General features: G+C 34.6%; 1 protein-coding gene across 18 annotated transcripts in view; it reads left to right on the top strand.

Moving 5' to 3' along the window:
* The window catches only part of LOC111052229 (disks large 1 tumor suppressor protein), a 748,988-nt gene that overhangs the window by 664,627 nt on the left and 71,883 nt on the right, over nucleotides 1–12,478 (top strand). For all 18 annotated transcript variants that reach the window (XM_039432558.1, XM_039432554.1, XM_039432544.1 and 15 more), the window contains 3 exons: nucleotides 5,577–5,615; nucleotides 9,130–9,405; nucleotides 11,979–12,203. In XM_039432558.1, the coding sequence (XP_039288492.1) occupies nucleotides 5,577–5,615; nucleotides 9,130–9,405; nucleotides 11,979–12,203 (540 nt within the window). The remainder of the gene's footprint in view (nucleotides 1–5,576; nucleotides 5,616–9,129; nucleotides 9,406–11,978; nucleotides 12,204–12,478) is intronic.

Genomic DNA, 12,478 nt, shown 5'->3' with positions numbered 1-12,478 from the left:
AAACTAAATCATAACACCCCTTGAATGCAGACTCCAAGAGTGATTCATCGCATAAGTCAGATACCTGGCGAGAAATTGCTTCGAAAGTCTACGAAGCAGCTTGTGAATTTTGAAAGTGGTATATGCCAGTACGAAAGCTGGGGAAGATTGTTTAGCATAGTGTTATATCTGTCTATGGATAAATGTCAGCGAAGAAAAGCCTATATATAGTGGCAGTATCAGTCGGTTATTGTGTTGGCGTCGTGGGGTGCTCAAATTTCCACAGGGATCCTATCCCATTACTTGGCAAGTCTTGACGTTCCTACACATATCTATGTGAATGACTTTAGCAGGCAATCTGTTTTTTGTAGATTGTGGGGTGGGAGAAAAAACTGATTCCTGTGTGAAGTCAGGTTTGTCTGAAATTTAGTTAGCCTAAAAAATCGTTTTGAATGTAGAATTTCTTCTGCTAGACGTGTCACCTATATTTGATTTCGAAAACATAGGCCTATAATTGCATAATAGATTTTTGTACTTAAAGTTGCATAGTGTATGCAAGTAAATGATGAAATAGGTACTTTGAAATAGTTATTTGTGCAACTAGTGCGCAAAGTGACAGTTTGCTGCACCGAAAGAAACGTTTACGCCCGAGCCGTAGGCGAGGGCGGAATGGTTTGTTGAGTGCAGGACAGGAACTTTGCGCACGTATTTCACATTAAGTTTTTCCTACAGTTACCATTGAATATTAAAAGTGGGTAATTATGGGTAAAATTGCCTGAAATCCATCAAATGTTTTTCTGTGTAATTTTATTATTGATAAAAACCTTAATTTATTGTCTAATAGAATAATGTATGTGTGTTTGAATGGCAAGGCGGCTGTGTGGTGTGTGCTGTGGTGGCACTGTGCTGTCGCTGTCCTCCATTATAATATCTAATTAATAAGGTGCTCGTTGTGCTTCGTTATTATTATGCTGTGCACCTCTGCTCACTATAGCAGCCCAGTCACTGTTACCAACTTCATTTTGATTTTGCTGCACTGTTGCTCCATATAACCTACTAAGTATTTTGCGTTGCCATGTTGCAAATCTGGAGTGCAGAAAAAAATTTTCCCCCACTAGAGCGGAAAAGTGATTCTTTGCGTTCTGTAATCAGTGCAGCAATGACCACTTTTCAAGGTAACTGTAGGAAAAAGTATTATATCTATTGATTAGATGAATAAACAGATTGAATCTGTCAAAATATAATTATATTAGTCCAATAGTCAATTATATTCGTCTATTCGTCCAGTGAGTAGTATTGAGTATCTCATCTGTATGAAATCAATATAATTTCAAATATCTGAGAATGAAAGTATCATTACTTTTCGATAGATATAATTATGTGATGTTATGTTTGATGTGGTAGCATCATGTGATTTGATGTAATAATGTGATGTGATCTCCAATATTTGTTAGAACAACAGAATTAGTTAAGAATAGTAGGATGTTAATCGCAAAGGCTTATGCCTTAAAATTCATAATTGAAATGATAGTTTTGTGAGGTAGCAGGGTGAAAGTTTAATAAAAAGGTGGAACAACAAGAATTAATATTGATTGTGTTGTTATGTAAACGAAGTATTTAAATGTGATGTTGAATAACATTTTGTTGCAAAATGTGCTCAGTCGTCATGTTTGATCATTTCCAAATAAAATTTGATTTAATGTAGAAAAATTCATTCCCGAATTTCTTCGGAAAGCTATCGAATTATCCTAATCGAAGGCTAATCTGTTTGGCCCACAAACATCATTCTACAATCACCTATAGTAACGTCCATTAGCGTTAAGGGACAGAGAAAGCCATCGCAAATTTGACATGAAGTAGGATACGGTCAGAACTTGAAAATTTCAGTATGTGGCTTGAAGAGACAGGTTAATTAGTGTGGCATTGCAATTCAGTTGGGGGCTAGTGGACTTGAATTCGCCATAGAAAATTCTGACATGCAACTGGGTCGAGTTGAGTTCAACTTTGCCCGTGACGGGTTGAGCCGCTCTTATGGGATGGAAGAGGACAGTTGTCGTCCATTGGCTCCAATCTCACGGCAACATCCAAATTGCATTGCTATTTCCCTCTGTGCTATGTTGTATTGTACCTTGTTAATTAGACCAGATGATGGTCCATTTGTCACGGCTCTATCGATTCAATAATGAGTGTCTCCTGTTAGTCAACTCTCGGCGTTTTTTTATATTCTGGATCTGGTCTTTCCTATTTTCCTCCAAAATTCAACACTATTTTCTAGTCTTTTAATCTGCTGCTCCAAGTTTTAATTCAGCATAAGTTACGTATTTCCGATTAGCTTCTCTGTCAGTATGTCATTTTCACTCCATATTTTTTCAAAACTACTCTCTTTAGTTTTAAGTAGGATATGGGCTTCAAACATCACTCTCCACAATTTCACTCATTGTTTCGCCATCTTAATGAAACCAATTTATTTGAGTTCTTATGTAAATTTTTGTTCGATTGTTGCTTCAACTCCACCTCCTTTCTCTTCAACTCCACTTCTGGCAACGTAAGACGTATTCTAACAAATATCAAATATCACCTTTCTTGTTGCTTTTCAAACTAATTTTTTCTATCTCAACTCTACGCTTCTCAAATTATATTTTTTCAATAGAATTGTTGTCACTGTATTGGATTTTATCTGTTCGACACCACCTTCTTTCTATCAAATTTAATTTTGCAACCAACTTAATGACACAAAATAACTTAAAAAATAAACTTATTAGTTTTGATTAGGATATGGGTTTCCAACATTACTTCTCACAATTCCACTCATCGTTTCCTCGTCTCAATGAAAACAATTTATTCGAGTTTTTATATAAATTTTTACCAGAATCTTGTTTTTCTCTAAATAATGTAGCTGATAATCTAGAAACTCTTCGAGAAAACTCGATGGATTATTTAGCAATATTTTAGACGATACAGTTGTTATGAAAGGTCAAAGACTAGTGGCAATTGACACGTGTTACCTCACCTATTAATGTATTGCCCTAAATCATAATATATGAGAATAATCCTGGAAGCTTGTTATTTCGAGTAAAACAAAGTGTGTACCCAGCTTAGACTGACTGTACATACAATGTGAACAGTTTATGTGCTGTTAACCACAGTGACCACTGCTGTTTTGTTGACAACTTGGACTATGTTAGCATTGTGTTCATTAGTGTTTCATACTGTTTGTCGCCGCCTATTTATCCCTAAATTTCCAAATGCATCGCGTTGTTAACTTGGCTGGGAAATATTCGAGCCGTGTTCCGACTATAATGATGTCAGTTAAGTTGTGTGTAAATTTGAGCTCGACATTTCCATTTAGCTAGGACTTATTCGAACTTCATCTCATTATGTGCCGCGCCCAGCTTCATTATTAAAATTTAGTGCATCCAACTCTAGGCTGATGGTAAACAATCATATCAGATTGTCGTTCGCTAATGTTCGACAGCCGTATCTGTATTAGCGTGGAAAGTAATTAATAATTTTGTAAAATCTCATTATTTATGCTCCAACGTCCCCTGTTACATAATTTGAAAATCAATTTCAAGCCGGTCATTTCGCTTCAGTATAATCATGGAGCGATGCAGATGGAAAACGATTTTTTCAAGAGGATGCAATTTGCATCTGCCGTTGTTTCATTCCCAGTTAGTAAGTTAGGTTAGTTAATGATTGTATTTCACAATTTTTACCATTCCTCGATTATATAAGTTAAGGTTTTTTGTGATTGAAATCCCTTCTAATAAACGTTTCTTACTTACTTGTTACTTCTCCTGTCTTCGCCGCAGTCTGCTGACCGGGGAATCGTCATCCTCATTAACTTTATTCTATCGAGTCAAGGTTTACTATCCTATATTTTATGAAAACAATAATTATTGTGTTATGGAATGGCATTCAATGTCACTGAAACAATTAATTATGAACATTGATTTTTCATTTCATCCATTTATATTAATTGATTTGAGATGTGGTGAAGTTGTGGTAGTTTTTGAAGTGAAATCTTCTGTTTCGATAGTGAATTTTTTCATGTATGAAAACAAATATTGCTTAACCACCTTCAAACACTGTCTTCATGTTTGTAAATACTGTTTATTGATTTTACAATAAATTTGATTTTATGATAGATTTTCATATTGAATAAAACGACTTGATATTGTCAAAATTTATTAATACAAAGTGAAATGCCATTATCAATCTCCAGTAAACTGAAAGCTTGAACTTTAAGCAGCAAATGCTATGGGTAAAATACTTCGATTGGCCATTGACAGGCTACTAATGAAGTTTGAGCTCTACTGTCATTGGCCGAGACGAGACTAGACTGACATTTCTCGTCACCATATTTGGAATATTTGGGCGTGTCTAGTCTCGACCAATGACAGTAGAGCTCAACCTCCATTGGTCGACTACTATGATCCACTCGTAGTGCTTCACCAGTACTATATATTCTGTTGCCTAATGTTCAAGAATTCAGTTAACTAGAGATTGATAATGGTGCAACAAACGAAACTAGTATTCCAAATTGTTCTTATAAATAAGTGGATTCGACAATAATATCAAGTTGTTTTCTTTCTTTATTAATGTTTGTTCAATATCATCAATATTATCCATTATCCTTCCACGACTTCCTAACATAGAATTTGTCATTGAAAATAACTGTTATCTATGATCCAAATCTATTTGTGTGAAGCTGCTCGGAATTCATTTTGTATTAATCCATTAAATTGACTTTACCGACTTTCAACCTACTAAAAAGTAAAAACGATGTACCGTATAAAGATTTTGTCAACCTCTACTTGCTTGAAACGATTGGAAATATGATTCATATTCCCTATCTATTTTATTTACACAATACAGTATCTTCCCATTTATATAGTTATAAATTATTTCCAATCGTTTCACAGGTAATAAATTTCTCCTCGCGTGTTTGTCTTGGAAGCTTTCCTCTGCTTTAGAACTATTGCATGATGCATTGCATCATCGCAAATCATATTGTCTCTCTCCTTTTCATGCCAGTGTTTCAATTTAACGCCATATTTTTCTTCCAAGATAAAATCACGATATAGACTGCAGCATGCCGGCGAACTATTATACGGTGCGATATTTTCACAAAACGCTCTGTTTCTTATTCCTCACCATTTTGTAGCTTATTTCCTCCAGCCGTCTCTCACATGAAGTCTGCAAACAAAGAAGCTGAATAGTTGTTTCTTCACCCTTAAAAACGGGAATGGAATACTTTATTTCAGGTTTTATTATACAACTTTCAGTTCTCTGTGATATTATGTGTTTTTCCTGCAGTAGTGATGCCGACTGATCAAAAGTTGCTCTGAAACTTATGTCAAGCTTGTAGTACGAGTATTTCACTCGAAAGAGTCAATAAACTTCATTACTTTCCCATATCCTATCCTTTTCAAAGAGCACTTCATACCTTGAACTAGGAGACGTACTCTTTTATTCCTCACTACTTGATACTTGATGTCAAGTACTAATCTGCAATAACATGTTATCTATAATAATCATACTTATATTTACAATAGAAATTCAAAAATTAATGGTTTTCTTCTCTTTTGTTTCAGGCTCACACTCCCTTACTTGGCGCAGGGGAAAACAAGCACGTAAGTCAAAAAGCTATATTTCTCTATGTGTTTTGTATATGTATTTTTTCTGATAATTCATAAAACACATAATGTTCACATAGAAATATTTGATGTTAGAAAAGATCATCATACTTGTAGAATGTTTCAAGAAAATTTAGTAAAGGATAAATGATTACTATATCCGTCTATATTTTTTCATTGTAAAGTTATGTCAGGAGCACAATAGTATCGAATAAATAATACTTTGTTACTGAGCTTGTACATTACACTCATTTAAGTTTCTCAATCCTGTACCTCACAAAACAAATATTTTATTTTTAAAATCAAGTGATTCATAAGATGTTATTATCGAAGATATCTGGAATCATATCCAGGGAGTTATCATTATTTGAATCATCCCAGTATGGTTCATTAGTCGAATTATTAAGCATTACTGTTGAATTATCAAGCTACTGCATGAATATTACTATTTAGCGAGAAAATATTGGTCGAAAACGAAATGAAAGCGGATAGTAGTTTGTATAGTGCTCTTCATTTCTTTAATGATTTTTAAATACCAGATTCATAGTCAGCATGAGCTTGCTACACTCCAAGAATAATAGGTATGTTCCTTTTTTAAAATTGCGCGTCGACGTATATACAAGGTTTTTGGAAATTTTGCATTTCAAGGATAATATAAAAGGAAAAAGGAGCCTCCTTCATACGCCAATATTAGAGTGAAAATCAGACTATAGAATTATTCATCATAAATCAGCTGACAAGTGATTACACAGATGTGTGGAGAAGCCAGTCTAATACTGTATAGTCTATTACTATTATGTACAGTCTATTACTATAGTTTCAATCAAAGACCTTAAAGAGGTATATGCATCTTTAAGCTGGGTTTACACCAAAGTTATTAACAAAATGTTAAAAACTTAATCGTTATAGATCCTATCAGATTGAACGGATGTTGACAAACACACATGTTCATCATGTGTATGATAAGTTATGTTCAATCTAATATAATCTATAAGAATGGAGTTATAAACATATTGTTAATAATTTTGGTCTAATCGCAGCTTTAAGGTCTTTGGTTTCAATATTTTGTTTTGCAGTCATGGTATTATTATGCGTGCCCATCAGTATCAATATTCTCACATTCGAAAAAACTAATTTAATGGGTGATTAAAAATAAACAAATAAACTGAATAATGCTGGAGAAATTATAATATTATTGATTGTAAAAATTAATTTTCATCAGATAGAAAGATTATCACGGAACTGGATGAATTATATCATATGGAATACAAATTCAAACGTGAACTGAGTTTGTTAACATTTAAAACAGGTGACATCAGGTACTTGTGAATGAGAATACTGCGTGGAGTCCACTGTTCACAGAACTACTAGTAGGTATATACTATCCTTGGCTACACTCTAGCAACTAGACTCTCAGCATAAGCTTGCTTCCCGCAAGGGACTTTCCACTACCAAAAGCCATACGAATTTACTTTTACTTTTTATAAGCTTGCTGAGAGCACGGCGTAGAGAACACTAAATGGTTCCCTTCTTCCTCCCTTAATTTAATCCTTTATATTAATAATAAATCCTTAATATTAATAATAAATTCCTTAAGGAATGGTTTCCTTCTTCCGTGCTGAGAGTCTTTTTCTCTTATTGAATAACTTGAAAAAATATAGCATTGTTATACACTCCATATAACACTTTTCTATAAACATAATGATCACATACTTGAAAGAGAAATCCAATGACGCGAGTAAAATAATTGAATAAAAGTACTTTGACTTACTAATGACTGGCCAGACACTCAATCTCAAGAACCTGTGAAAAAATAATGATCGTGCAATTTGAAGGATCAAATTAATTTCTGGCTGGTTTATTGTCGTAATTAAATTCCAAGTGAGTCTACCTGCGAGGTCTGGTTGAGAAATTATTGTTCTGCCACTGGTGCCAGTGATGGTGGAGAGGTGGGGGAATTGAAATGAAGAATTCAAAGCCTCGTGATTTATTATTACAGGCCAAGTTCTAGTGGTACAACTCATTTGTTGGAATTGTGCATCCAACTCGCTAATGTCATTAATTCCTACAAGCAGAACAACTCGTTTTTAAAGACTTTCGTTTCCGATGGCATCAAATTGTTTCGGAGACAGTTGTATAAATGCCCTTATTCATCCCGAGTGGTCTCGAGCACGGCCCTTCGAATTATAAGTTTCGAGTAATCGGCTTTTGCGCGCTATTATCTTCCAAGCAGCAAACTTAATAATTTCCACTCGCCTCAATTTCTCCACTCGAGCTTCACTGTTTACTGTTTCAGAAATTCTCAGATACCTGTAAGCCTTGTCGCAAATTGAGATGTTGTCACAGTCTATCATAATACACGATGCGACGCAGTCTGCTAGATCATTTTATATCATATATCATCATATTAGAGTGTTAGCATCTGCTAGTTTTGTCTCAATGTGAACATTAGCAGTTAACCTGTGCTCCGCAAGTGTTTATTTAAAAAATTGACAAACTGCAAACTCGACCTACTGAAATCTTGAAGGATTTAAAGTAGGCCCATAACCATCCTCGATAAATTAAGAATATACATTATATGCAAAATTTCGATTTAATCAGTCCAGTATTTCAGACGTGATGATGCGTCATTTATGAATTTCCTATCTCGTACGTGTATAGCCAATTCTTATATTTAGTATATTATAGATGATTATAGATGATCATAATATAATAAGATATTAACTCAACTAGAAGACTCACGGCATGTCATGTCACGTCGCATCGCTTCTCAATTTACGACAAGCCTAACTGGTGGTAGAAATTGACTTTCCTCACAGAAGATGGCGAATCATTCTCACTAGTAGTCAAATCAATCGTATTGAGAGAATCTAAGGGGAATTTTGTTTTTCGTATTTCAGTACAAAAATAAATTGCTAAGTGCCGGTTGCACAACAGCCGGTTAAATTTTAACCGTGATTAATTCCACGAGAACCAATCAGAGAAGCCGTCTTTTCAAAAACGCCTTCTGTGATTGGTTCTCGTAAAATTAATCACGGTTAAAACTTAACCGGCTGTTGTGCAACCGGGCCTTAGAAGTTTTTCTGACTCTTTTTAGTAGCATAAACGCACATGTAATTCACAGCATAATGTATTTCATCATATTCCAGAATACAAAAAAGTTCAAATAAAGATATAAATCTCAGTGCCCTTTTAAATTAGTTTGTCACAACATGTTTCGGACATTAATGCCATTTTCAAGTCACTTGAATATGTTTGAATTGAGTATGTCACTTGAATTATATTTTTATTTGTGCAAAATGCTTTTGCTTCTACATTTGCTCATGAGCAAAACCTTATGCTCCATGCTCTTGCTCATGAGAATTTGCTCTAGTTTTATTCATATGGGCCATTGTTCTAGAATATTGGTAGGGAGTTTGGAAACACCATGTACATCCTATGCTATTTGTCCAGTATTAAAAGACTTTCTACAGAAAAAGATAGCTGAGTTTTGCGGTTCTGTTGATTGCAGGTAAACGGAGAGGGAGAATGGGAGTACGAGGAGATAGTGCTGGAGCGCAGTGCGCCGGGCCTGGGCTTCAGCATAGCCGGCGGCACCGACAACCCGCACATCGGCGACGACTCGTCCATCTTCATCACCAAGCTGATCCCGGGCGGCGCCGCGGCGGCCGGCAAGCGGCTCAAGGTCAACGACGTCATCCTCAAGGTCAACGAGGTGTCCGTCGTCGATGTGCCCCACTCGGCCGCCGTCGACGCGCTCAAGAACGCCGGCAACAAAGTCAAATTGGTAAAATAACTGACTTTTTCGAGTAGAATTTTGGAAATTAAAGTCATAAAGTATTCATACCAACTTCAAGGATAATGCCTGTCGTAAATTCGAGTAGGTGGGGAGGTTTTGATTTGTGAGGCGATGAATTATGTTGATAATAATATGTATAATATACAGTAGACCTCCCAATTATCTCAATAACTTGGGACCGGACCCATTCGATAATGTAATCAAATATTAGGATAATTAGAGTTTTCCCTAAAAAACGGGAAATTTATAAATAAAACCTCCATTAAATACAGAGAGATCGAAAAATCAGGCACATTTGAATGAACCTATTGAACGCATTGATGTGCGTGACTTTTCGATCTCTCTGTGGATTTTAGTATTATTCACTGCAATGATAACCGATTACTGTAAAAATAAAACTTTGCTAAAAGTGTTAATGTTTTTTTTTTCATATCTGAAACTCGCCGAAATTAGCGGAATTAACGTCCACTTTCTTTTAAAAGCGATTCAAATAGAGTAAAGCCTCCAATAGAGTGCCATGAAATATGCTTAGCCAAATAATCATTAATAATTCATCCAGTTTCAACAATTTAAGCGATATTGGATTCAGGATAATCTTTGTAGATAAGTTGAAAATTATACTGTATAATTGAAAAAAAAAACGATGAAGAAGGTTATAGGCTTCATACGGTTTAGAAATAAATACTGAAAATTATCACTTTGTTATTTCTTATGATTATACTCTTGAAATTTACTTTGTAAACCCTTCGTTATTTTCTTTCTTTGTTTGGTTTAATGTCTAATAGTTTTGTTTCTTATGATGAGACTGCTTTAGAAGTTATAATGTTAGTTTGCATTTCACATAATCATTCCAAGGTTAGATCCTAGTATTGGTTAATATTCATGTTTTGTACTTGATTTTTTAAATTACTGTATATTTTAAAAAGGAAGTGAGATTGTCTACTCTGTATTCCCTAATACATTAGTGAAAGATGCGTTCCAATTGAAGCTCTCCCATCCTTTTGCATTACAGTTCAAAAAAGAGTCCAGAATCGAGACAATGCAGCTTGCATTTTTAGTCTTTAGAATCAGCTATTATCGACCCAGAGAAAGTGTCTCCAGTCTCCAGAAGTGCATTCAAAGCTGCCTTTGAAACTGCATGTTATGATAAGCTTGCACTCAAGCTTCATCCATTACATAAAATCGCAATATTTCTCCAAGCGTAGAGATGGTGTCAAAAGAGTAGGATTTGACAATTTAGGTTTTTTGTTGCAAGAAAAATGTGCCTAGCAGGTTCATTATCTTAATGAAGGAGAAAGTTCTCATTTTGATTGGAGTGAAGTCTGGTCGAGAATGTCATTTGCAGAGCTGCTGAAATGAGACTGCTGCAATTAGCAGATGGATCATAATGAGGCTTACATTAAATTCTGCACCATTTCACTATTCCCTATTTGATGGGCAAGGATTATTCGGCGCGCCTATAACTGAAAATATTAAAGATGATTTGGCTGAAAAGCAATTCCATTTCTTTGTTTTTAAAATTAATTAATTATTCTCATTATTCGTTAGTTATAGTAGATGATAATTATAAATCCTTTTTAATAGTATTGTCCCTTCATCCCTTGAAAATAAATCTAGTCTCTGATTAAACTGACTTCCATCTTCATCTTAGCATGCTGATTGATACCTTGATATTACTGTCGAGTTTTGAAAGATCAAGTCGTAATACATTTGAAGTAATGCTTTACTTTATAGAATCACTAATACCCTTTCAACTTCACAATGACTTGATCGGCTAAATCCGGGCAAAGAAAATAATCAAACTATCAAGCAGCCAGCTGGAATAAATTAAAAATACAGAAGTAAATCAAATATTTAATATACTGTATTTGGGAAAAATTAAATTCTTGATTCATCAACCTAATCTTAATTCAGGTTACATTTTCTGCTGAAACTTATTAAGAAGATAATGTATTCTCATTTATCCTTTCCTTTGGACTCTCCTTCTCTAATCTCAACATTTAATTAATGTATCGTCCATTTATTTTAATTAACAAAGTTAAGACCTCATTTTTCCAGCTTTGTCTGAGCTTTTTGCGTATACAATTCTTCTATGTGGAATCCTTTGTATAACAATGAACTACAGAATTGTTTATTTTTGCTTGTTCTAAATAATACCATCTCTTTTGAATTTCTTGTGAAGATTGAAGTAGACGGTTTTGTGGGTTAATTAAACATTTTGTTTGAGAACATTTGAACCTCGTGGTGAAGAATGTAGATAGAAATTAATCCATTTCCGTATTATTATCAGAAATTGTTCCATTTCCATATTATTATCCAAAGCCTACCTTTGGGGCAAGGCTTGGCATGTCAGCTACCTTAATATTGTTTTGCTGCAACATTACCTTGGAAGTATCGTTCTAAGGAAATGATTGCAAACTAGCTCTATTAATACTACTACATTCGTGAAGTTTTTCTTAATTTTTATCATGTATTCATACTATACTAACTATTTGACTATCTGTATAGCTATCAAGAGAGAATATTGAAAATCAGTAATAAATGTTTTGAATTTTTTTCAGTTTGTAAGAAGAAAAACACATGGTATCCAAAACATGGCCATACATGAAATAGAGTTACTTAAGGGACCGAAAGGCCTTGGCTTCAGTATTGCTGGAGGTATTGGGAATCAACACATTCCTGGCGACAATGGAATATATGTGACTAAGATAATGGATGGAGGAGCTGCTCAAATAGATGGTCAATTGCAAGTTGGAGACAAGTTAATAGCTGTTAGGAATACTACGGTGAGTACTATCTTAATATTCACAAAAGCATTATTCATTTATCATGTGTATAATTTCGAGTAGGCTAAATTAAAATACCAAATTTAAAAAAAACAGATTGAAATAACTTATCTCTTCAAGCTCAACAGCGATCGCAAACTGTAATAATCATGCTGTTCTGATGATTATTGCCCCGTTTGATGGATATGTGGAACATGCATGATTACACTTGAATTATAATCATAACTCATGAATATGCAAGAGCGATAATGTATGGATGATTATTCCGTCTCCGA

Source organism: Nilaparvata lugens, chromosome 1, assembly GCF_014356525.2.
Source record: "Nilaparvata lugens isolate BPH chromosome 1, ASM1435652v1, whole genome shotgun sequence".
Lineage (NCBI taxonomy): Eukaryota > Metazoa > Arthropoda > Insecta > Hemiptera > Delphacidae > Nilaparvata > Nilaparvata lugens.
Note: the sequence above shows the minus strand (reverse complement) of the source record. Positions and strands in the feature narration are given on the sequence as shown.